Consider the following 23306-nt stretch of genomic DNA (forward strand, 5'->3'; position numbering starts at 1 on the left):
TGCCAGTGGCATGGTAAATGTGTTCCTGGTGCTCTAGGTGCCAGTGGCATGGTAAATGTGTGTGTTTCTAGTGCACTAGGTGCCAGTGGCATGGTAAATGTTTTTCTGGTGCTCTAGGTGCCAGTGGCATGGGAAATGTGTTTCTGGCGCTCTAGGTGCCAGTGGCATGGTAAATGTGTGTGTTTCTGGTTCTCTAGGTGCCAGTGGCATGGTAAATGTGTTTCTGGTGCTCTAGGTGCCAGTGGCATGGTAAATGTGTGTGTTTCTGGTGCTCTAGGTGCCAGTGGCATGGTAAATGTGTTTGTTCCTGGTGCTAAGGTGCCAGTGGCATGGTAAATGTGTGTGTTTCTGGTGCTCTAGGTGCCAGTGGCATGGTAAATGTGTTCCTGGTGCTCTAGGTGCCAGTGGCATGGTAAATGTGTTTCTGGCGCTCTAGGTTCCAGTGGCATGGTAAATATGTTTCTGGTGCTCTAGGTGCCAGTGGCATGGTAAATGTGTTCCTGGTGCTCTAGGTGCCAGTGGCATGGTAAATGTGTTCCTGGTGCTCTAGGTGCCAGTGGCATGGTAAATGTGTTCCTGGTACTCTAGGTGCCAGTGGCATGGTAAATGTGTTTGTTTCTGGTGCTCTAGGTGCCAGTGGCATGGTAAATGTGTGTTCCTGGTGCTCTAGGTGCCAGTGGCATGGTAAATGTGTTTCTGGTGCTCTAGGTGCCAGTGGCATGGTAAATGTGTTTCTGGTGCTCTAGGTGCCAGTGGCATGGTAAATGTGTTTCTGGTGCTCTAGGTGCCAGTGGCATGGTAAATGTGTTCCTGGTGCTCTAGGTGCCAGTGGCATGGTATATGTGTGTGTTCCTGGTGCTCTAGGTGCCAGTGGCATGGTAAATGTGTGTGTTTCTGGTGCTCTAGGTGCCAGTGGCATGGTAAATGTGTTCCTGGTGCTCTAGGTGCCAGTGGCATGGTAAATGTGTGTGTTCCTGGTGCTCTAGGTGCCAGTGGCATGGTAAATGTGTTTCTGGTGCTCTAGGTGCCAGTGGCATGGTAAATGTGTGTGTTTTCTGGTGCTCTAGGTGCCAGTGGCATGGTAAATGTGTTCCTGGTGTTCTAGGTGCCAGTGGCATGGTAAATGTGTTCCTGGTGCTCTAGGTGCCAGTGGCATGGTAAATGTGTTCCTGGTGCTCTAGGTGCCAGTGGCATGGTAAATGTGTGTGTTTCTGGTGCTCTAGGTGCCAGTGGCATGGTAAATATGTGTGTTTCTGGTGCTCTAGGTGCCAGTGGCATGGTAAATGTGTTTCTGGTGCTCTAGGTGCCAGTGGCATGGTAAATGTGTTCATGGTGCTCTAGGTGCCAGTGGCATGGTAAATGTGTTCCTGGTGCTCTAGGTGCCAGTGGCATGGTAAATGTGTTTCTGGTGCTCTAGGTGCCAGTGGCATGGTAAATGTGTGTGTTTATGGTGCTCTAGATGCCAGTGGCATGGTAAATGTGTTTCTGGTGCTCTAGGTGCCAGTGGCATGGTAAATGTGTTCCTGGTGCTCTAGGTGCCAGTGGCATGGTAAATGTGTGTGTTTCTGGTGCTCTAGGTGCCAGTGGCATGGTAAATGTGTGTGTTTCTGGTGCTCTAGGTGCCAGTGGCATGGTAAATGTGTGTGTTCCTGGTGCTCTAGGTGCCAGTGGCATGGTAAATGTGTGTTTCTGGTGCTCTAGGTGCCAGTGGCATGGCAAATGTGTGTGTTTCTGGTGCTCTAGGTGCCAGTGGCATGGTAAATGTGTTTCTGGTGCTCTAGGTGCCAGTGGCATGGTAAATGTGTTTCTGGTGCTCTAGGTGCCAGTGGCATGGTAAATGTGTTTCTGGCGCTCTAGGTGCCAGTGGCATGGTAAATGTGTTCCTGGTGCTCTAGGTGCCAGTGGCATGTAAATGTGTTTGTTTCTGGTGCTCTAGGTGCCAGTGGCATAGTAAATGTGTGTGTTCCTGGTGCTCTAGGTGCCAGTGGCATGGTAAATGTGTGTGTTTCTGGTGATCTAGGTGCCAGTGGCATGGTAAATGTGTTCCTGGTGCTCTAGGTGCCAGTGGCATGGTAAATGTGTGTGTTTCTAGTGCACTAGGTGCCAGTGGCATGGTAAATGTTTTTCTGGTGCTCTAGGTGCCAGTGGCATGGGAAATGTGTTTCTGGCGCTCTAGGTGCCAGTGGCATGGTAAATGTGTGTGTTTCTGGTTCTCTAGGTGCCAGTGGCATGGTAAATGTGTTTCTGGTGCTCTAGGTGCCAGTGGCATGGTAAATGTGTGTGTTTCTGGTGCTCTAGGTGCCAGTGGCATGGTAAATGTGTTTGTTCCTGGTGCTAAGGTGCCAGTGGCATGGTAAATGTGTGTGTTTCTGGTGCTCTAGGTGCCAGTGGCATGGTAAATGTGTTCCTGGTGCTCTAGGTGCCAGTGGCATGGTAAATGTGTTTCTGGCGCTCTAGGTTCCAGTGGCATGGTAAATATGTTTCTGGTGCTCTAGGTGCCAGTGGCATGGTAAATGTGTTCCTGGTGCTCTAGGTGCCAGTGGCATGGTAAATGTGTTCCTGGTGCTCTAGGTGCCAGTGGCATGGTAAATGTGTTCCTGGTACTCTAGGTGCCAGTGGCATGGTAAATGTGTTTGTTTCTGGTGCTCTAGGTGCCAGTGGCATGGTAAATGTGTGTTCCTGGTGCTCTAGGTGCCAGTGGCATGGTAAATGTGTTTCTGGTGCTCTAGGTGCCAGTGGCATGGTAAATGTGTTTCTGGTGCTCTAGGTGCCAGTGGCATGGTAAATGTGTTTCTGGTGCTCTAGGTGCCAGTGGCATGGTAAATGTGTTCCTGGTGCTCTAGGTGCCAGTGGCATGGTATATGTGTGTGTTCCTGGTGCTCTAGGTGCCAGTGGCATGGTAAATGTGTGTGTTTCTGGTGCTCTAGGTGCCAGTGGCATGGTAAATGTGTTCCTGGTGCTCTAGGTGCCAGTGGCATGGTAAATGTGTGTGTTCCTGGTGCTCTAGGTGCCAGTGGCATGGTAAATGTGTTTCTGGTGCTCTAGGTGCCAGTGGCATGGTAAATGTGTGTGTTTTCTGGTGCTCTAGGTGCCAGTGGCATGGTAAATGTGTTCCTGGTGTTCTAGGTGCCAGTGGCATGGTAAATGTGTTCCTGGTGCTCTAGGTGCCAGTGGCATGGTAAATGTGTTCCTGGTGCTCTAGGTGCCAGTGGCATGGTAAATGTGTGTGTTTCTGGTGCTCTAGGTGCCAGTGGCATGGTAAATATGTGTGTTTCTGGTGCTCTAGGTGCCAGTGGCATGGTAAATGTGTTTCTGGTGCTCTAGGTGCCAGTGGCATGGTAAATGTGTTCATGGTGCTCTAGGTGCCAGTGGCATGGTAAATGTGTTCCTGGTGCTCTAGGTGCCAGTGGCATGGTAAATGTGTTCCTGGTGCTCTAGGTGCCAGTGGCATGGTAAATGTGTGTGTTTCTGGTGCTCTAGGTGCCAGTGGCATGGTAAATGTGTGTGTTTCTGGTGCTCTAGGTGCCAGTGGCATGGTAAATGTGTGTGTTCCTGGTGCTCTAGGTGCCAGTGGCATGGTAATGTGTGTTTCTGGTGCTCTATGTGCCAGTGGCATGGTAAATGTGTGTGTTTCTGGTGCTCTAGGTGCCAGTGGCATGGTAAATGTGTTTCTGGTGCTCTAGGTGCCAGTGGCATGGTAAATGTGTTTCTGGTGCTATAGGTGCCAGTGGCATGGTAAATGTGTTCCTGGTGCTCTAGGTGCCAGTGGCATGGTAAATGTGTTTGTTTCTGGTGCTCTAGGTGCCAGTGGCATAGTAAATGTGTGTGTTCCTGGTGCTCTAGGTGCCAGTGGCATGGTAAATGTGTGTGTTTCTGGTGATCTAGGTGCCAGTGGCATGGTAAATGTGTTCCTGGTGCTCTAGGTGCCAGTGGCATGGTAAATGTGTTTCTGGCGCTCTAGGTGCCAGTGGCATGGTAAATGTGTGTGTTTCTGGTTCTCTAGGTGCCAGTGGCATGGTAAATGTGTTTCTGGTGCTCTAGGTGCCAGTGGCATGGTAAATGTGTGTGTTTCTGGTGCTCTAGGTGCCAGTGGCATGGTAAATGTGTTTGTTCCTGGTGCTCTAGGTGCCAGTGGCATGGTAAATGTGTGTGTTTCTGGTGCTCTAGGTGCCAGTGGCATGGTAAATGTGTTTCTGGTGCTCTAGGTGCCAGTGGCATGGTAAATGTGTTTCTGGCGCTCTAGGTTCCAGTGGCATGGTAAATATGTTTCTGGTGCTCTAGGTGCCAGTGGCATGGTAAATGTGTTCCTGGTGCTCTAGGTGCCAGTGGCATGGTAAATGTGTTCCTGGTGCTCTAGGTGCCAGTGGCATGGTAAATGTGTTCCTGGTACTCTAGGTGCCAGTGGCATGGTAAATGTGTTTGTTTCTGGTGCTCTAGGTGCCAGTGGAATGGTAAATGTGTGTTCCTGGTGCTCTAGGTGCCAGTGGCATGGTAAATGTTTTCCTGGCGCTCTAGGTGCCAGTGGCATGGTAAATGTGTTTGTTTCTGGTGCTCTAGGTGCCAGTGGCATGGTAAATGTGTGTTCCTGGTGCTCTAGTTGCCAGTGGCATGGTAAATGTGTGTGTTCCTGGTGCTCTAGGTGCCAGTGGCATGGTAAATGTGTTTGTTTCTGGTGCTCTAGGTGCCAGTGGCATGGTAAATGTGTGTTCCTGGTGCTCTAGTTGCCAGTGGCATGGTAAATGTGTGTGTTCCTGGTGCTCTAGGTGCCAGTGGCATGGTAAATGTGTTTGTTTCTGGTGCTCTAGGTGCCAGTGGCATGGTAAATGTGTTTGTTTCTGGTGCTCAAGGTGCCAGTGGCATGGTAAATGTGTTTGTTCCTGGTGCTCTAGGTGCCAGTGGCATGGTAAATGTGTTTCTGGTGCTCTAGGTGCCAGTGGCATGGTAAATGTGTTCCTGGTGCTCTAGGTGCCAGTGGCATGGTAAATGTGTTTCTGGTGCTCTAGGTGCCAGTGGCATGGTAAATGTGTGTGTTCCTGGTGCTCTAGGTGCCAGTGGCATGGTAAATGTGTTTCTGGTGCTCTAGGTGCCAGTGGCATGGTAAATGTGTGTGTTTCTGGTGCTCTAGATGCCAGTGGCATGGCAAATGTGTTTCTGGTGCTCTAGGTGCCAGTGGCATGGTAAATGTGTTTCTGGTGCTCTAGGTGCCAGTGGCATGGTAAATGTGTGTGTTTCTGGTGCTCTAGGTGCCAGTGGCATGGTAAATGTGTTCCTGGTGCTCTAGGTGCCAGTGGCATGGTAAATGTGTGTGTTCCTGGTGCTCTAGGTGCCAGTGGCATGGTAAATGTGTGTGTTTCTGGTGCTCTAGGTGCCAGTGGCATGGTAAATGTGTTCCTGGTGCTCTAGGTGCCAGTGGCATGGTAAATGTGTGTTTCTGGTGCTCTAGGTGCCAGTGGCATGGTAAATGTGTTCCTGGTGCTCTAGGTGCCAGTGTCATGGTAAATGTGTTCCTGGTGCTCTAGGTGCCAGTGGCATGGTAAATGTGTTCCTGGTGCTCTAGGTGCCAGTGGCATGGTAAATGTGTTCCTGGTGCTCTAGGTGCCAGTGGCATGGTAAATGTGTTTCTGGTGCTCTAGGTGCCAGTGGCATGGTAAATGTGTGTGTTCCTTGTGCTCTAGGTGCCAGTGGCATGGTAAATGTGTTCCTGGTGCTCTAGGTGCCAGTGGCATGGTAAATGTGTTCCTGGTGCTCTAGGTGCCAGTGGCATGGTAAATGTGTGTGTTTCTGGTGCTCTAGGTGCCAGTGGCATGGTAAGTGTGTTTCTGGTGCTCTAGGTGCCAGTGGAATGGTAAATGTGTGTGTTTCTGGTGCTCTAGATGCCAGTGGCATGGTAAATGTGTTTCTGGTGCTCTAGGTGCCAGTGGCATGGTAAATGTGTGTGTTTCTGGTGCTCTAGGTGCCAGTGGCATGGTAAATGTGTGTGTTTCTGGTGCTCTAGGTGCCAGTGGCATGGTACATGTGTTTCTGGTGCTCTAGGTGCCAGTGGCATGGTACATGTGTTTCTGGTGCTCTAGGTGCCAGTGGCATGGTAAATGTGTTTCTGGTGCTCTAGGTGCCAGTGGCATGGTAAATGTGTTTCTGGTGCTCTAGGTGCCAGTGTTTCTGGTGCTCTAGGTGCCAGTGGCATGGTAAATGTGTTTCTGGTGCTCTAGGTGCCAGTGGCATGGTAAATGTGTGTGTTTCTGGTGCTCTAGGTGCCAGTGGCATGGTAAATGTGTTCCTGGTGCTCTAGGTGCCAGTGGCATGGTAAATGTGTTCCTGGTGCTCTAGGTGCCAGTGGCATGGTAAATGTGTGTGTTCCTGGTGCTCTAGGTGCCAGTGGCATGGTAAATGTGTTTCTGGTGCTCTAGGTGCCAGTGGCATGGTAAATGTGTGTGTTTTCTGGTGCTCTAGGTGCCAGTGGCATGGTAAATGTGTTCCTGGTGTTCTAGGTGCCAGTGGCATGGTAAATGTGTTCCTGGTGCTCTAGGTGCCAGTGGCATGGTAAATGTGTTCCTGGTGCTCTAGGTGCCAGTGGCATGGTAAATGTGTGTGTTTCTGGTGCTCTAGGTGCCAGTGGCATGGTAAATATGTGTGTTTCTGGTGCTCTAGGTGCCAGTGGCATGGTAAATGTGTTTCTGGTGCTCTAGGTGCCAGTGGCATGGTAAATGTGTTCATGGTGCTCTAGGTGCCAGTGGCATGGTAAATGTGTTCCTGGTGCTCTAGGTGCCAGTGGCATGGTAAATGTGTTCCTGGTGCTCTAGGTGCCAGTGGCATGGTAAATGTGTGTGTTTCTGGTGCTCTAGGTGCCAGTGGCATGGTAAATGTGTGTGTTTCTGGTGCTCTAGGTGCCAGTGGCATGGTAAATGTGTGTGTTCCTGGTGCTCTAGGTGCCAGTGGCATGGTAATGTGTGTTTCTGGTGCTCTATGTGCCAGTGGCATGGTAAATGTGTGTGTTTCTGGTGCTCTAGGTGCCAGTGGCATGGTAAATGTGTTTCTGGTGCTCTAGGTGCCAGTGGCATGGTAAATGTGTTTCTGGTGCTCTAGGTGCCAGTGGCATGGTAAATGTGTTCCTGGTGCTCTAGGTGCCAGTGGCATGGTAAATGTGTTTGTTTCTGGTGCTCTAGGTGCCAGTGGCATAGTAAATGTGTGTGTTCCTGGTGCTCTAGGTGCCAGTGGCATGGTAAATGTGTGTGTTTCTGGTGATCTAGGTGCCAGTGGCATGGTAAATGTGTTCCTGGTGCTCTAGGTGCCAGTGGCATGGTAAATGTGTTTCTGGCGCTCTAGGTGCCAGTGGCATGGTAAATGTGTGTGTTTCTGGTTCTCTAGGTGCCAGTGGCATGGTAAATGTGTTTCTGGTGCTCTAGGTGCCAGTGGCATGGTAAATGTGTGTGTTTCTGGTGCTCTAGGTGCCAGTGGCATGGTAAATGTGTTTGTTCCTGGTGCTCTAGGTGCCAGTGGCATGGTAAATGTGTGTGTTTCTGGTGCTCTAGGTGCCAGTGGCATGGTAAATGTGTTTCTGGTGCTCTAGGTGCCAGTGGCATGGTAAATGTGTTTCTGGCGCTCTAGGTTCCAGTGGCATGGTAAATATGTTTCTGGTGCTCTAGGTGCCAGTGGCATGGTAAATGTGTTCCTGGTGCTCTAGGTGCCAGTGGCATGGTAAATGTGTTCCTGGTGCTCTAGGTGCCAGTGGCATGGTAAATGTGTTCCTGGTACTCTAGGTGCCAGTGGCATGGTAAATGTGTTTGTTTCTGGTGCTCTAGGTGCCAGTGGAATGGTAAATGTGTGTTCCTGGTGCTCTAGGTGCCAGTGGCATGGTAAATGTTTTCCTGGCGCTCTAGGTGCCAGTGGCATGGTAAATGTGTTTGTTTCTGGTGCTCTAGGTGCCAGTGGCATGGTAAATGTGTGTTCCTGGTGCTCTAGTTGCCAGTGGCATGGTAAATGTGTGTGTTCCTGGTGCTCTAGGTGCCAGTGGCATGGTAAATGTGTTTGTTTCTGGTGCTCTAGGTGCCAGTGGCATGGTAAATGTGTGTTCCTGGTGCTCTAGTTGCCAGTGGCATGGTAAATGTGTGTGTTCCTGGTGCTCTAGGTGCCAGTGGCATGGTAAATGTGTTTGTTTCTGGTGCTCTAGGTGCCAGTGGCATGGTAAATGTGTTTGTTTCTGGTGCTCAAGGTGCCAGTGGCATGGTAAATGTGTTTGTTCCTGGTGCTCTAGGTGCCAGTGGCATGGTAAATGTGTTTCTGGTGCTCTAGGTGCCAGTGGCATGGTAAATGTGTTCCTGGTGCTCTAGGTGCCAGTGGCATGGTAAATGTGTTTCTGGTGCTCTAGGTGCCAGTGGCATGGTAAATGTGTGTGTTCCTGGTGCTCTAGGTGCCAGTGGCATGGTAAATGTGTTTCTGGTGCTCTAGGTGCCAGTGGCATGGTAAATGTGTGTGTTTCTGGTGCTCTAGATGCCAGTGGCATGGCAAATGTGTTTCTGGTGCTCTAGGTGCCAGTGGCATGGTAAATGTGTTTCTGGTGCTCTAGGTGCCAGTGGCATGGTAAATGTGTGTGTTTCTGGTGCTCTAGGTGCCAGTGGCATGGTAAATGTGTTCCTGGTGCTCTAGGTGCCAGTGGCATGGTAAATGTGTGTGTTCCTGGTGCTCTAGGTGCCAGTGGCATGGTAAATGTGTGTGTTTCTGGTGCTCTAGGTGCCAGTGGCATGGTAAATGTGTTCCTGGTGCTCTAGGTGCCAGTGGCATGGTAAATGTGTGTTTCTGGTGCTCTAGGTGCCAGTGGCATGGTAAATGTGTTCCTGGTGCTCTAGGTGCCAGTGTCATGGTAAATGTGTTCCTGGTGCTCTAGGTGCCAGTGGCATGGTAAATGTGTTCCTGGTGCTCTAGGTGCCAGTGGCATGGTAAATGTGTTCCTGGTGCTCTAGGTGCCAGTGGCATGGTAAATGTGTTTCTGGTGCTCTAGGTGCCAGTGGCATGGTAAATGTGTGTGTTCCTTGTGCTCTAGGTGCCAGTGGCATGGTAAATGTGTTCCTGGTGCTCTAGGTGCCAGTGGCATGGTAAATGTGTTCCTGGTGCTCTAGGTGCCAGTGGCATGGTAAATGTGTGTGTTTCTGGTGCTCTAGGTGCCAGTGGCATGGTAAGTGTGTTTCTGGTGCTCTAGGTGCCAGTGGAATGGTAAATGTGTGTGTTTCTGGTGCTCTAGATGCCAGTGGCATGGTAAATGTGTTTCTGGTGCTCTAGGTGCCAGTGGCATGGTAAATGTGTGTGTTTCTGGTGCTCTAGGTGCCAGTGGCATGGTAAATGTGTTCCTGGTGCTCAAGGTGCCAGTGGCATGGTATATGTGTGTGTTCCTGGTGCTCTAGGTGCCAGTGGCATGGTAAATGTGTGTGTTTCTGGTGCTCTAGGTGCCAGTGGCATGGTAAATGTGTTCCTGGTGCTCTAGGTGCCAGTGGCATGGTAAATGTGTGTGTTCCTGGTGCTCTAGGTGCCAGTGGCATGGTAAATGTGTTTCTGGTGCTCTAGGTGCCAGTGGCATGGTAAATGTGTGTGTTTGTGGTGCTCTAGGTACCAGTGGCATGGTAAATGTGTTTCTGGTGCTCTAGGTGCCAGTGGCATGGTAAATGTGTTTCTGGTGCTCTAGGTGCCAGTGGCATGGTAAATGTGTTTCTGGTGCTCTAGGTGCCAGTGGCATGGTAAATGTGTTTCTGGTGCTCTAGGTGCCAGTGGCATGGTAAATGTGTTTCTGGTGCTCTAGGTGCCAGTGGCATGGTACATGTGTTTCTGGTGCTCTAGGTGCCAGTGGCATGGTAAATGTGTTTCTGGTGCTCTAGGTGCCAGTGGCATGGTAAATGTGTTTCTGGTGCTCTAGGTGCCAGTGTTTCTGGTGCTCTAGGTGCCAGTGGCATGGTAAATGTGTTTCTGGTGCTCTAGGTGCCAGTGGCATGGTAAATGTGTGTGTTTCTGGTGCTCTAGGTGCCAGTGGCATGGTAAATGTGTTTCTGATGCTCTATGTGCCAGTGCCATGGTAAATGTGTGTGTTTCTGGTGCTCTAGGTGCCAGTGGCATGGTAAATGTGTTTCTGGTGCTCTAGGTGCCAGTGGCATGGTAAATGTGTTACTGGTGCTCTAGGTGCCAGTGGCATGGTAAATGTGTTCCTGGTGCTCTAGGTGCCAGTGGCATGGTAAATGTGTTTCTGGTGCTCTAGGTGCCAGTGGCATGGTAATGTGTTTCTGGTGCTCTAGGTGCCAGTGGCATGGTAAATGTGTTCCTGGTGCTCTAGGTGCCAGTGGCATGGTAAATGTGTTCCTGGTGCTCTAGGTGCCAGTGGCATGGTACATGTGTTCCTGGTGCTCTAGGTGCCAGTGGCATGGTAAATGTGTTCCTGGTGCTCTAGGTGCCAGTCACATGGTAAATGTGTGTGTTTCTGGTGCTCTAGGTGCCAGTGGCATGGTAAATGTGTTCCTGGTGCTCTAGGTGCCAGTGGCATGGTAAATGTGTTTGTTTCTGGTGCTCTAGGTGCCAGTGGCATAGTAAATGTGTGTGTTCCTGGTGCTCTAGGTGCCAGTGGCATGGTAAATGTGTGTGTTTCTGGTGATCTAGGTGTCAGTGGCATGGTAAATGTGTTCCTGGTGCTCTAGGTGCCAGTGGCATGGTAAATGTGTGTGTTTCTAGTGCTCTAGGTGCCAGTGGCATGGTAAATGTGTTTCTGGTGCTCTAGGTGCCAGTGGCATGGTAAATGTGTTTCTGGTGCTCTAGGTGCCAGTGGCATGGTAGATGTGTGTGTTTCTGGTTCTCTAGGTGCCAGTGGCATGGTAAATGTGTTTCTGGTGCTCTAGGTGCCAGTGGCATGGTAAATGTGTGTGTTTCTGGTGCTCTAGGTGCCAGTGGCATGGTAAATGTGTTTGTTCCTGGTGCTCTAGGTGCCAGTGGCATGGTAAATGTGTGTGTTTCTGGTGCTCTAGGTGCCAGTGGCATGGTAAATGTGTTTCTGGTGCTCTAGGTGCCAGTGGCATGGTAAATGTGTGGCTGGCGCTCTAGGTTCCAGTGGCATGGTAAATATGTTTCTGGTGCTCTAGGTGCCAGTGGCATGGTAAATGTGTTCCTGGTGCTCTAGGTGCCAGTGGCATGGTAAATGTGTTCCTGGTGCTCTAGGTGCCAGTGGCATGGTAAATGTGTTCCTGGTGCTCTAGGTGCCAGTGGCATGGTAAATGTGCTCCTGGTACTCTAGGTGCCAGTGGCATGGTAAATGTGTTTGTTTCTGGTGCTCTAGGTGCCAGTGGCATGGTAAATGTGTGTTCCTGGTGCTCTAGGTGCCAGTGGCATGGTAAATGTGTTCCTGGCGCTCTAGGTGCCAGTGGCATGGTAAATGTGTTTGTTTCTGGTGCTCTAGGTGCCAGTGGCATGGTAAATGTGTGTTCCTGGTGCTCTAGGTGCCAGTGGCATGGTAAATGTGTGTGTTCCTGGTGCTCTAGGTGCCAGTGGCATGGTAAATGTGTTTGTTTCTGGTGCTCTAGGTGCCAGTGACATGGTAAATGTGTTTGTTTCTGGTGCTCTAGGTGCCAGTGGCATGGTAAATGTGTTTGTTCCTGGTGCTCTAGGTGCCAGTGGCATGGTAAATGTGTTTCTGGTGCTCTAGGTGCCAGTGGCATGGTAAATGTGTGTTCCTGGTGCTCTATGTGCCAGTGGCATGGTAAATGTGTGTGTTTCTGGTGCTCTAGGTGCCAGTGGCATGGTAAATGTGTTTCTGGTGCTCTAGGTGCCAGTGGCATGGTAAATGTGTTCCTGGTGCTCTAGGTGCCAGTGGCATGGTAAATGTGTTTTTGGTGCTCTAGGTGCCAGTGGCATGGTAAATGTGTGTTTCTGGTGCTCTAGGTGCCAGTGGCATGGTAAATGTGTTCCTGGTGCTCTAGGTGCCAGTGGCATGGTAAATGTGTTCCTTGTGCTCTAGGTGCCAGTGGCATGGTAATGTGTTCCTGGTGCTCTAGGTGCCAGTGGCATGGTAAATGTGTGTGTTTCTGGTGCTCTAGGTGCCAGTGGCATGGTAAATGTGTGTGTTTCTGGTGCTCTAGGTGCCAGTGGCATGGTACATGTGTTCCTGGTGCTCTAGGTGCCAGTGGCATGGTAATGTGTTCCTGGTTCTCTAGGTGCCAGTGGCATGGTAAATGTGTGTGTTTCTGGTGCTCTAGGTGCCAGTGGCATGGTAAATGTGTTCCTGGTGCTCTAGGTGCCAGTGGCATGGTAATGTGTTCCTGGTTCTCTAGGTGCCAGTGGCATGGTAAATGTGTGTGTTTCTGGTGCTCTAGGTGCCAGTGGCATGGTAAATGTGTTTCTGGTGCTCTAGGTGCCAGTGGCATGGTAAATGTGTTTCTGGTGCTCTAGGTGCCAGTGGCATGGTAAATGTGTGTTTCTGGTGCTCTAGGTACCAGTGGCATGGTAAATGTGTTTCTGGTGCTCTAGGTGCCAGTGGCATGGTAACTGTGTGTGTTTCTGGTGCTCTAAGTGCCAGTGGCATGGTAAATGTGTTCCTGGTGCTCTAGGTGCCAGTGGCATGGTAAATGTGTGTTTCTGGTGCTCTAGGTACCAGTGGCATGGTAAATGTGTTTCTGGTGCTCTAGGTGCCAGTGGAATGGTAAATGTGTTTCTGGTGCTCTAGGTGCCAGTGGCATGGTAAATGTGTTTCTGGTGCTCTACGTGCCAGTGGCATGGTAAATGTGTGTGTTTCTGGTGCTCTAGGTGCCAGTGGCTCATCGGGATCTGAAGAGCAGTAACATCGTGATGAAGAGCAGGAGGGAGTGTGCTCTGTGTGACTTTGGTCTGGCTCTGAGACTGGACCTCTCACTCACTGTAGACGACTACGCCAACTGTGGGCAGGTACACAGAACAGAAGAGACGTTTCAACCATGAAGTCACTAGCCTTTATATTAGTCTAAATAGCAACACATTAAGCATTATTCTTCACAAGAAAGACCTCATGGTTAGGAGAGAGAGACCTCATGGTTAGACTGGAGAGAGAGATACCTCATGGTTAGACAGGAGAGAGAGAGAGACCTTGTGGTTAGACAGGAAACAGAGATATACCTCATGGTTAGACAGGAGAGAGATAGAGAGAGAGAGAGAGAGAGAGAGAGAGAGAGAGAGAGAGAGAGAGAGAGAGAGAGAGAGAGAGAGAGAGAGAGAGAGAGAGAGAGAGAGAGAGAGAGAGAGAGAGAGACTTCTGGCAGTAGAACACTAGCATGTGGCTACATGGTCGTCTTCCAGTGGGTGTGAAACATTAAGGAGGAGTCTGATGGTTGTAATTACTCTTCTCTGTCAAAGCTAACAGCCAGTAGGGCTGCATGATTATTACAAAAATAATAATTGCAATTTTGTTTGATATTGTAACTATTAATTATGATTATTTGAATGACATACCTGCCAACATTTACATCGCTCCTCACATATATTTTTATTAGGAACGTACGATTTGGCTCACAGCAATGACGTGGCTGATTAATGAAAACCTCAGAACCATATAAGTCTGTTGTATGGAACAACGTTGTCAAACTTTATTATCACTCATAGTTAAAGACAGTAGAGGTTGAGTACTTTATTACCTAAATATGGTACGTTAGAGCGTTGTGTTCATTCATAGTTAAAGACAGTAGAGGTTGAGTACTTTATTATCTAAAGATGGTACGTTAGATCGTTGTGTTCATTCATAGTTAAAGACAGTAGAGGTTGAGTACTTTATTATCTAAAAATGGTGAGTTAGTGTTGTGCTCAATCATAGTTAAAGACAGTAAAGGTTGAGTACTTTATTACCTAAATATGGTACGTTAGAGAGTTGTGTTCATTCATAGTTAAAGACAGTAGAGGTTGAGTACTTTATTATCTAAAGATGGTACGTTAGAGCGTTGTGTTCATTCATAGTTAAAGACAGTAGATGTTGAGTCGTAGTACTACTACTACTACTACTACTACTACTAGTTCTTGTGATATATCACATTCACACACCAAGTGATTTAGATTAACTTCACAACTGTAAATACATGGGGTGTCCAAATTTCAAAACAGATGTTTATGGTTCTTCAGTGCAAGGGTTCAATTATGCATACAATGAATGCTATACATAGTGATACAGGTATACATATATTAGCCATGCTGACGAGTGATAACTATTAAGAGTAGGCATGGGATATATACAGATATACAGTAGATATAACATACTGTATACAGGTATATATATTTGGTTCCATTTATAAAGCATAGTAGTGTATCATCAGCTGTATCTGTGGTTCTGGTATCCAGGTTGGGACGGCACGCTATATGGCACCAGAGGTGTTGGAGTCCAGGGTGAATCTAGAAGACCTGGAGGCTTTCAAACAGATGGATGTTTATTCTATGGCCTTGGTCCTCTGGGAAATGGCCTCCCGCTGCCAAGCCATTGGGGGTAGGTGTGTGTGTGTGTGTGTGTGTGTGTGTGTGTGTGTGTGTGTGTGTGTGTGTGTGTGTGTGTGTGTGTGTGTGTGTGTGTGTGTGTGTTTACGCAGCTTGCTATGTGCGTGTTGTGAAACATTTATGAAATCTGACAGACATAAGAGAACTATAACCTGAAAATCCCATTTCTAATTCTGTTTGGTTTCTCCCTGTTCAAACTGCCCAGCTCGGGGCTTGTATTTATCAAGCATCTTGTATGAGTGCTGATCTGAGATACGATTGGCTCATAAGTCATAGTGAGGTGTGTATGGTCATGTGACCCGAGCACTGATCTTAGATGTATATGTATACTCCCTTATGCTCCCTATGGAAAAATAGGGGCCCTGATCTGTGCCCGTGTAAAAGTTAAGATGTGTGTGTGTGTGTGTGTGTGTGTGTGTGTTAAGACTCTGTCTCAATCCTTCTCTGTAGAGGTGAAGAGTTATGAGCCGGCCTTTGGCTCCAGGGTGTGTGAGCAGCCCTGTGTGGACAGCATGAGAGACCTGGTCCTGAGAGACAGAGGAAGACCAGACATCCCCTCAGCCTGGACACAAGACCAGGTCATCACACTCTCCTCCTCTCCTCTTCTCACCCTCTCTCCAATAATAATAATAATAATAATAATAATAATAATAATAATAATAATAATAATAATAATAATAATAATAATAATAATAATAATAATAATAAATTGTATTTGTATTGCACTTTTTGTTCACTAGGATCCCAAAGTGCTACAGGGTTAAAACATAACAGTCCTCTCTCTTCTATTCTCTCACCCTCTCCAGTCCCCTCTCCTCTTCTCTCACTCTCTCCAGTCCTCTCTTCTATTCTCACCATCTCTCCAGTCCTCTCTTCTATTCTCTCACCCTCTTTCCAGTCCTCCCCTCTCCTCCTCTCTCCAGTCCTCTTCTATTATCTCACCCTCTCCAGTCCCCTCTCCTCTTCTCTCACCCTCTCCAGTCCCCTCTCCTCTTCTCTCACCCTCTCCAGTCCCCTCTCTTCTATTCTCACCCTCTCCAGTCCCCTCTCTTCTATTCTCAGCCTCTCTCCAGTCCTCTCCTCCTCTCTCCAGTCCCGCCCCCCCCCCCCCCCCCCCCCCCCCATCTACCCTAACGCTGAATTATGACAGAGTGTTGAACAGTGTCAAAGCGGGGAGATTAGACTGATTGGACCTCATTCCTGAAAGCAGTTAACAAAAAGTTTTCTTAGATCCTATATCTATATCTGTACATGTATCCCTTACCAACTCTTACTAGTTACACTGCTGGCCAGTTTGAATTACTACCATAGTATCTTTATGCCTGTATCACTGTACATATTAATACTACAACTCTGATTTGCACTATTACTCAGTAGTACTCATTTGTTACGATAGGTGGGTAGTGAGGGTAGATGAAGCGAACACAGGTAGCGGACCGGAATGGAGGAGGCAGAGACGGCAGGATACGTGTAAACAGACTTTACTGAACACGACTTGTACGTTACCAAAAAAAGCATAAACGGCACAGCCGAGCTGGCGCTGGAGAAAGAGAACTGATTTGTAAACAAGGAAAATAAAACAACAACAAAACAAAAGACTAAACTACTCACAAGCGCATATTTACAAACAGCAAGGCACAGGGGTACACAGGAGAAACGACGAGAAGGGTAACACTGAGGACTTGGAGGAAATGGCACCACAAGGAAGTGAGGACAGACAGAACCTAAATACCCAAACTAATTAACAATCAAGAACACCTGGCCAACACAGAATCACAACACAACCTAGACAATAAAGCAATGACAAACTAAACACAACTAGACACTACGACAATGATACACAACAACACAACAGGGGGGTGACATCACACATAGACAGGGGTGGCCCAGGACAACAGAACATTACAAATTAAATCCACAATGTGTAACCAAACTGTGATAGCAGCCCGTACCATAGGGCTTAGATCCCTAGAGGGAGGCAGAGAGCCAATGTTAGGCAGAGAGCCAATGTTAGGTGGAGGGCACTGCCCAATGTTAGGTGGAGGGCACTGCCCAATGTTACCATCCTGCCCAGTCCAGCCAGGACCGGGCCTAGGATCGTGACACTCATATATATATATCGTATACCCAATTTAATCACCTGTACATTGTGCTGTATAATACATTTGAATATAATCTAAACAAATCTAATCTAATTGTGTTTATTTCTTCAGATTAATATGGTTATTCTTTCAGATCACTGTTTAACCAATATGTCTCATCATTCTAAACACTCCCTGCTTCTGGGAACAGAGGACAGCCGAGGTCTCTCTCTCTCTCTCCTGTCTAACCTGAGGTCTCTCTCTCCTGTCTAACCCTGATTATTATTATTATAGTTATATAATATAGTTATTGGTGTAAAGTGGTGTTTATCAATTAAAAAAAAAGTATGAAAATCAAATGTGATCTGAATAGTGAGATCTTTTCTTTTTTTCTTCTTCTTCTCTTTCTTTTATTCTTTATTATTATTATTATTATTATTATTATTATTATTATTATTATTATTATTATTATTATTATTATTATTATTATTATTATTATTATTATTATTATTATTATTATTATTATTAAATTTGTTCTTGTTTAACTGTGGATTGTGTGTTTCTTGTATAATGGTATAAATGATTATTTGTGTAAATTAGGTTGTACGCCGACCATTAAGTAAATACTTGTTTAGTTTAGGAATAAGATGTATTCTTCTTCCTGCTCCTTTTGTCCATGGAATGATATTTATGATTGTGTAATGAAGAAACTCTGATTGTATGATTCCATGTGGGAAATAAAAACTCTGAACTGAACTGAACTGAGGTCTCTCTCTCTCTAACCTGAGGTCTCTCTCTCTCCTGTCTAACCCTGAGGTCTCTCTATCTCCTGTCTAACCTGAGGTCTGTCTCTCCTGTCTAACCTGAGGTCTCTCTCTCCTGTCTAACCTGAGGTCTCTCTCTCCTGTCTAACCTGAGGTATCTCTCTCTCTCTCTCTCTCCTGTCTAACCTGAGGTATCTCTCTCTTGTCTAACCTGAGGTCTCTCTCTCTCCTGTCTAACCCTGAGGTGTCTCTCCCTCTCTCTCTCCTGTCCAACCCTGAGGTCTCTCTCTCTTGTCCAACCCTGAGGTGTCTCTCCCTCTCTCTCTCTCTCCTGTCCAACCCTGAGGTCTCTCTCTCCTGTCCAACCCTGAGGTGTCTCTCCCTCTCTCTCTCCTGTCCAACCCTGAGGTCTCTCTCCCTCTCTCTCTCCTGTCCAACCCTGAGGTCTCTCTCTCCTGTCCAACCCTGATGTGTATCTCCCTCTCTCTATCCTGTCCAACCCTGAGGTCTCTCTCTCCTGTCTAACCCTGAGGTATCTCTCCCTCTCTCTCTCCTGTCTAACCCTGAGGTCTCTCTCTCTCCTGTCTAACCTGAGGTCTCTCTCTATCCTGTCTAACCTGAGGTCTCTCTCTCTCCTGTCTAACCTGAGGTATCTCTCTCTCCTGTCTAACCTGAGGTCTCTCTCTATCCTGTCTAACCTGAGGTCTCTCTCTCCTGTCTAACCCTGAGGTCTCTCTCTCTCCTGTCTAACCTGAGGTCTCTCTCTATCCTGTCTAACCTGAGGTCTCTCTCTCTCCTGTCTAACCTGAGGTATCTCTCTCTCCTGTCTAACCTGAGGTATCTCTCTCTCCTGTCTAACCTGAGGTCTCTCTCTCTCCTGTCTAACCTGAGGTATCTCTCTCTCTCCTGTCTAACCTGAGGTATCTCTCTCCTGTCTAACCTGAGGTCTCTCTCTCTCCTGTCTAACCTGAGGTCTCTCTCTCTCCTGTCTAACCTGAGGTCTCTCTATCTCCTGTCTAACCTGAGGTCTCTCTCTCTCCTGTCTAACCTGAGGTCTCTCTATCTCCTGTCTAACCTGAGGTCTCTCTCTCTCCTGTCTAACCTGAGGTCTCTCTCTCTCCTGTCTAACCTGAGGTCTCTCTCTCTCCTGTCTAACCTGAGGTAACTCTATATCCTGTCTAACCTGAGGTCCCTCTCTCTCTCCTGTCTAACCTGAGGTATCTCTCTCCTGTCTAACCTGAAGTATCTCTCTCTCTCTCCTGTCTAACCTGAGGTATCTCTCCTGTCTAACCTGAGGTCTCTCTCTCTCCTGTGTAACCTGAGGTATCTCTCTCCTGTCTAACCTGAGGTCTCTCTCTCTCCTGTCTAACCTGAGGTCTCTCTCTCTCCTGTATAACCTGAGGTCTCTCTCCTGTCTAACCTGAGGTCTCTCTATCTCCTGTCTAACCTGAGGTCTCTCTCTCTCTTGTCTAACCTGAGGTATATATCTATCTCTTGTCTAACCTGAGGTATCTCTCTCCTGTCTAACCTGAGGTCTCTCTACCTCTCTCTCCTGTCTAACCTGAGGTATCTCTCTCATGTCTAACCTGAGGTCTCTCTCTCTTGTCTAACATGAGGTCTCTCTCTATCTTGTCTAACATGAGGTATCTCTCTCTCCTGTCTAACCTGAGGTATCTCTCTCTCCTGTCTAACCTGATGTCTCTCTCTCTCTCTCCTGTCTAACCTGAGGTATCTCTCTCTCTTGTCTAACCTGAGGTCTCTCTCGCTATCCTGTCTAACATGAGGTCTCTCTCTCCTGTCTAACCTGAGGTATCTCTCTCTCCTGTCTAACATGAGGTCTCTCTCTATCCTGTCTAACCTGAGGTCTCTCTCTCTCCTGTCTAACCTGAGGTCTCTCTATCTCCTGTCTAACCTGAGGTCTCTCTCTCTCCTGTCTAACCTGAGGTATCTCTCATGTCTAACCTGAGGTCTCTCTCTCTCCTGTCTAACATGAGGTATCTCTCTCTCCTGTCTAACCTGAGGTCTCTCTCTCTCTCTTGTCTAACCTGAGGTATCTCTCTCTCCTGTCTAACCCTGAGGTCTCTCTCTCTCTCCTGTATAACCTGAGGTCTCTCACCCTCTCTCTCTCCTGTCTAACCTGAGGTATCTCTATCTCCTGTCTAACCTGAGGTATCTCTCTCTCATGTCTAACCCTGAGGTCTCTCTCTCTCCTGTCTAACCCTGAGGTATCTCTCTCCTGTCTAACCCTGAGGTATCTCTCTCTCCTGTCTAACCTGAGGTATCTCTCTCCTGTCTAACATGAGGTCTCTCTCTCCTGTCTAACCTGAGGTATCTATCTCTCCTGTCTAACCTGAGGTATCTCTCTCTCCTGTCTAACCTGAGGTCTCTCTCTATCCTGTCTAACCTGAGGTCTCTCTCTCTCTCCTGTCTAACCTGAGGTCTCTCTCTCTCTTGTCTAACCTGAGGTCTCTCTATCCTGTCTAACCTGAGGTATCTCTCTCTCCTGTCTAACCTGAGGTCTCTCTCTCTCCTGTCTAACCTGAGGTATCTCTCTCTCCTGTCTAACCTGAGGTATCTCTCTCCTGTCTAACCTGAGGTCCATCTCTCTCTCCTGTCTAACCTGAGGTCTCTCTCTATCCTGTCTAACCTGAGGTCTCTCTCTCTCCTGTCTAACCTGAGGTCTCTCTCTCTCTCCTGTCTAACCTGAGGTCTCTCTATCTCCTGTCTAACCTGAGGTTTCTCTCTCTCCTGTCTAACCTGAGGTATCTCTCTCCTGTCTAACCTGAGGTCTCTCTCTCCTGTCTAACCTGAGGTATCTCTCTCCTGTCTAACCTGAGGTATCTCTATCCTGTCTAACCTGAGGTCTCTCTATCTCCTGTCTAACCTGAGGTATCTCTCTCCTGTATAACCTGAGGTATCTCTCTCATGTCTAACCTGAGGTCTCTCTCTCTCCTGTCTAACATGAGGTATCTCTCTCTCCTGTCTAACCTGAGGTCTCTCTCTATCTTGTCTAACCTGAGGTCTCTCTCTCTCCTGTCTAACCTGAGGTCTCTCTCTATCCTGTCTAACCTGAGGTCTCTCTCTCTCCTGTCTAACCCTGAGGTATCTCTCTCTCCTGTCTAACCCTGAGGTATCTCTCTCTCCTGTCGAACCCTGAGGTATCTCTCTCCTGTCTAACCTGAGGTATCTCTCTCTCCTGTCTAACCATGAGGTATCTCTCTCCTGTCTAACCTGAGGTATCTCTCCCTCTCTCTCTCCTGTCTAACCTGAGGTCTCTCTCACTCCTGTCTAACCTGAGGTCTCTCTCTCCTGTCTAACCTGAGGTATCTATCTCTCCTGTCTAACTTGAGGTCTCTCTCTCTCCTGTCTAACCTGAGGTCTCTCTCTATCCTGTCTAACCTGAGGTCTCTCTCTCTCCTGTCTAACCTGAGGTATCTCTCTCCTGTCTAACCTGAGGTCTCTCTCTCTCCTGTCTAACCTGAGGTCTCTCTCTCTCTCCTGTCTAACCTGAGGTCTCTCTCTCTCTCTCCTGTCTAACCTGAGGTCTCTCTCTCCTGTCTAACCCTGAGGTCTCTCTCTCCTGTCTAACCTGAGGTATCTCTCTCCTGTCTAACCTGAGGTATCTATCTCTCCTGTCTAACCTGAGGTCTCTCTCTCTCTCTCTCCTGTCTAACCCTGAGGTCTCTCTCTCTCCTGTCTAACCTGAGGTCTCTCTCTATCCCTCCTGTCTAACCTGAGGTCTCTCTCTCTCTTGTCTAACCTGAGGTATCTCTCTCTCCTGTCTAACCTGAGGTCTCTCTATCTCCTGTCTAACCTGAGGTCTCTCTCTATCCTGTCTAACCTGAGGTATCTCTCTCTCCTGTCTAACCCTGAGGTATCTCTCTCTCTCTCTCCTGTATAACCTGAGGTCTCTCTCCCTCTCTCTCTCCTGTCTAACCTGAGGTATCTCTATCTCCTGTCTAACCTGAGGTATCTCTCTCCTGTCTAACCCTGAGGTCTCTCTCTCTCCTGTCTAACCCTGAGGTATCTCTCTCCTGTCTAACCCTGAGGTATCTCTCTCTCCTGTCTAACCTGAGGTATCTCTCTCCTGTCTAACCATGAGGTATATCTCTCCTGTCTAACCTGAGGTATCTCTCCCTCTCTCTCTCCTGTCTAACCTGAGGTCTCTCTCTCTCCTGTCTAACCTGAGGTCTCTCTCTCCTGTCTAACCTGAGGTATCTCTCTCCTGTCTAACATGAGGTCTCTCTCTCCTGTCTAACCTGAGGTATCTATCTCTCCTGTCTAACCTGAGGTATCTCTCTCTCCTGTCTAACATGAGGTCTCTCTCTATCCTGTCTAACCTGAGGTCTCTCTCTCTCTCCTGTCTAACCTGAGGTCTCTCTCTCTCTTGTCTAACCTGAGGTCTCTCTATCCTGTCTAACCTGAGGTATCTCTCTCTCCTGTCTAACCTGAGGTCTCTCTCTCTCCTGTCTAACCTGAGGTATCTCTCTCTCCTGTCTAACCTGAGGTATCTCTCTCCTGTCTAACCTGAGGTCCATCTCTCTCTCCTGTCTAACCTGAGGTCTCTCTCTATCCTGTCTAACCTGAGGTCTCTCTCTCTCCTGTCTAACCTGAGGTCTCTCTCTCTCTCCTGTCTAACCTGAGGTCTCTCTATCTCCTGTCTAACCTGAGGTTTCTCTCTCTCCTGTCTAACCTGAGGTATCTCTCTCCTGTCTAACCTGAGGTCTCTCTCTCCTGTCTAACCTGAGGTATCTCTCTCCTGTCTAACCTGAGGTATCTCTATCCTGTCTAACCTGAGGTCTCTCTATCTCCTGTCTAACCTGAGGTATCTCTCTCCTGTATAACCTGAGGTATCTCTCTCATGTCTAACCTGAGGTCTCTCTCTCTCCTGTCTAACATGAGGTATCTCTCTCTCCTGTCTAACCTGAGGTCTCTCTCTATCTTGTCTAACCTGAGGTCTCTCTCTCTCCTGTCTAACCTGAGGTCTCTCTCTATCCTGTCTAACCTGAGGTCTCTCTCTCTCCTGTCTAACCCTGAGGTATCTCTCTCCTGTCTAACCCTGAGGTATCTCTCTCTCCTGTCTAACCCTGAGGTATCTCTCTCCTGTCTAACCTGAGGTATCTCTCTCTCCTGTCTAACCATGCGGTATCTCTCTCCTGTCTAACCTGAGGTATCTCTCCCTCTCTCTCTCCTGTCTAACCTGAGGTCTCTCTCACTCCTGTCTAACCTGAGGTCTCTCTCTCCTGTCTAACCTGAGGTATCTATCTCTCCTGTCTAACTTGAGGTCTCTCTCTCTCCTGTCTAACCTGAGGTCTCTCTCTATCCTGTCTAACCTGAGGTCTCTCTCTCTCCTGTCTAACCTGAGGTATCTCTCTCCTGTCTAACCTGAGGTCTCTCTCTCTCCTGTCTAACCTGAGGTCTCTCTCTCTCTCCTGTCTAACCTGAGGTCTCTCTCTCTCTCTCCTGTCTAACCTGAGGTCTCTCTCTCCTGTCTAACCCTGAGGTCTCTCTCTCCTGTCTAACCTGAGGTATCTCTCTCCTGTCTAACCTGAGGTATCTATCTCTCCTGTCTAATCTGAGGTCTCTCTCTCTCTCTCCTGTCTAACCCTGAGGTCTCTCTCTCTCCTGTCTAACCTGAGGTCTCTCTCTATCCCTCCTGTCTAACCTGAGGTCTCTCTCTCTCTTGTCTAACCTGAGGTATCTCTCTCTCCTGTCTAACCTGAGGTCTCTCTATCTCCTGTCTAACCTGAGGTCTCTCTCTATCCTGTCTAACCTGAGGTATCTCTCTCTCCTGTCTAACCCTGAGGTATCTCTCTCTCTCTCTCTCCTGTATAACCTGAGGTCTCTCTCCCTCTCTCTCTCTCCTGTCTAACCTGAGGTATCTCTATCTCCTGTCTAACCTGAGGTATCTCTCTCTCCTGTCTAACCCTGAGGTCTCTCTCTCTCCTGTCTAACCCTGAGGTATCTCTCTCCTGTCTAACCCTGAGGTATC

The 23306-nt window shown here is 48.2% G+C and overlaps 1 protein-coding gene across 1 annotated transcript in view; it reads left to right on the top strand.

Moving 5' to 3' along the window:
- The window catches only part of LOC311248207 (TGF-beta receptor type-2-like), a gene marked incomplete at both ends in the record, with an annotated part of 61305 nt that overhangs the window by 18852 nt on the left and 19147 nt on the right, over positions 1-23306 (top strand). The window contains 3 exons of the mRNA XM_084339131.1: positions 12766-12903; positions 14320-14461; positions 14920-15047. Of these exons, the coding sequence (XP_084195257.1) occupies positions 12766-12903; positions 14320-14461; positions 14920-15047 (408 nt within the window). The remainder of the gene's footprint in view (positions 1-12765; positions 12904-14319; positions 14462-14919; positions 15048-23306) is intronic.

This window comes from Notolepis coatsorum, assembly GCF_963971535.1.
Source record: "Notolepis coatsorum genome assembly, contig: SCAFFOLD_544, whole genome shotgun sequence".
Classification (NCBI taxonomy): domain Eukaryota; kingdom Metazoa; phylum Chordata; class Actinopteri; order Aulopiformes; family Paralepididae; genus Notolepis; species Notolepis coatsorum.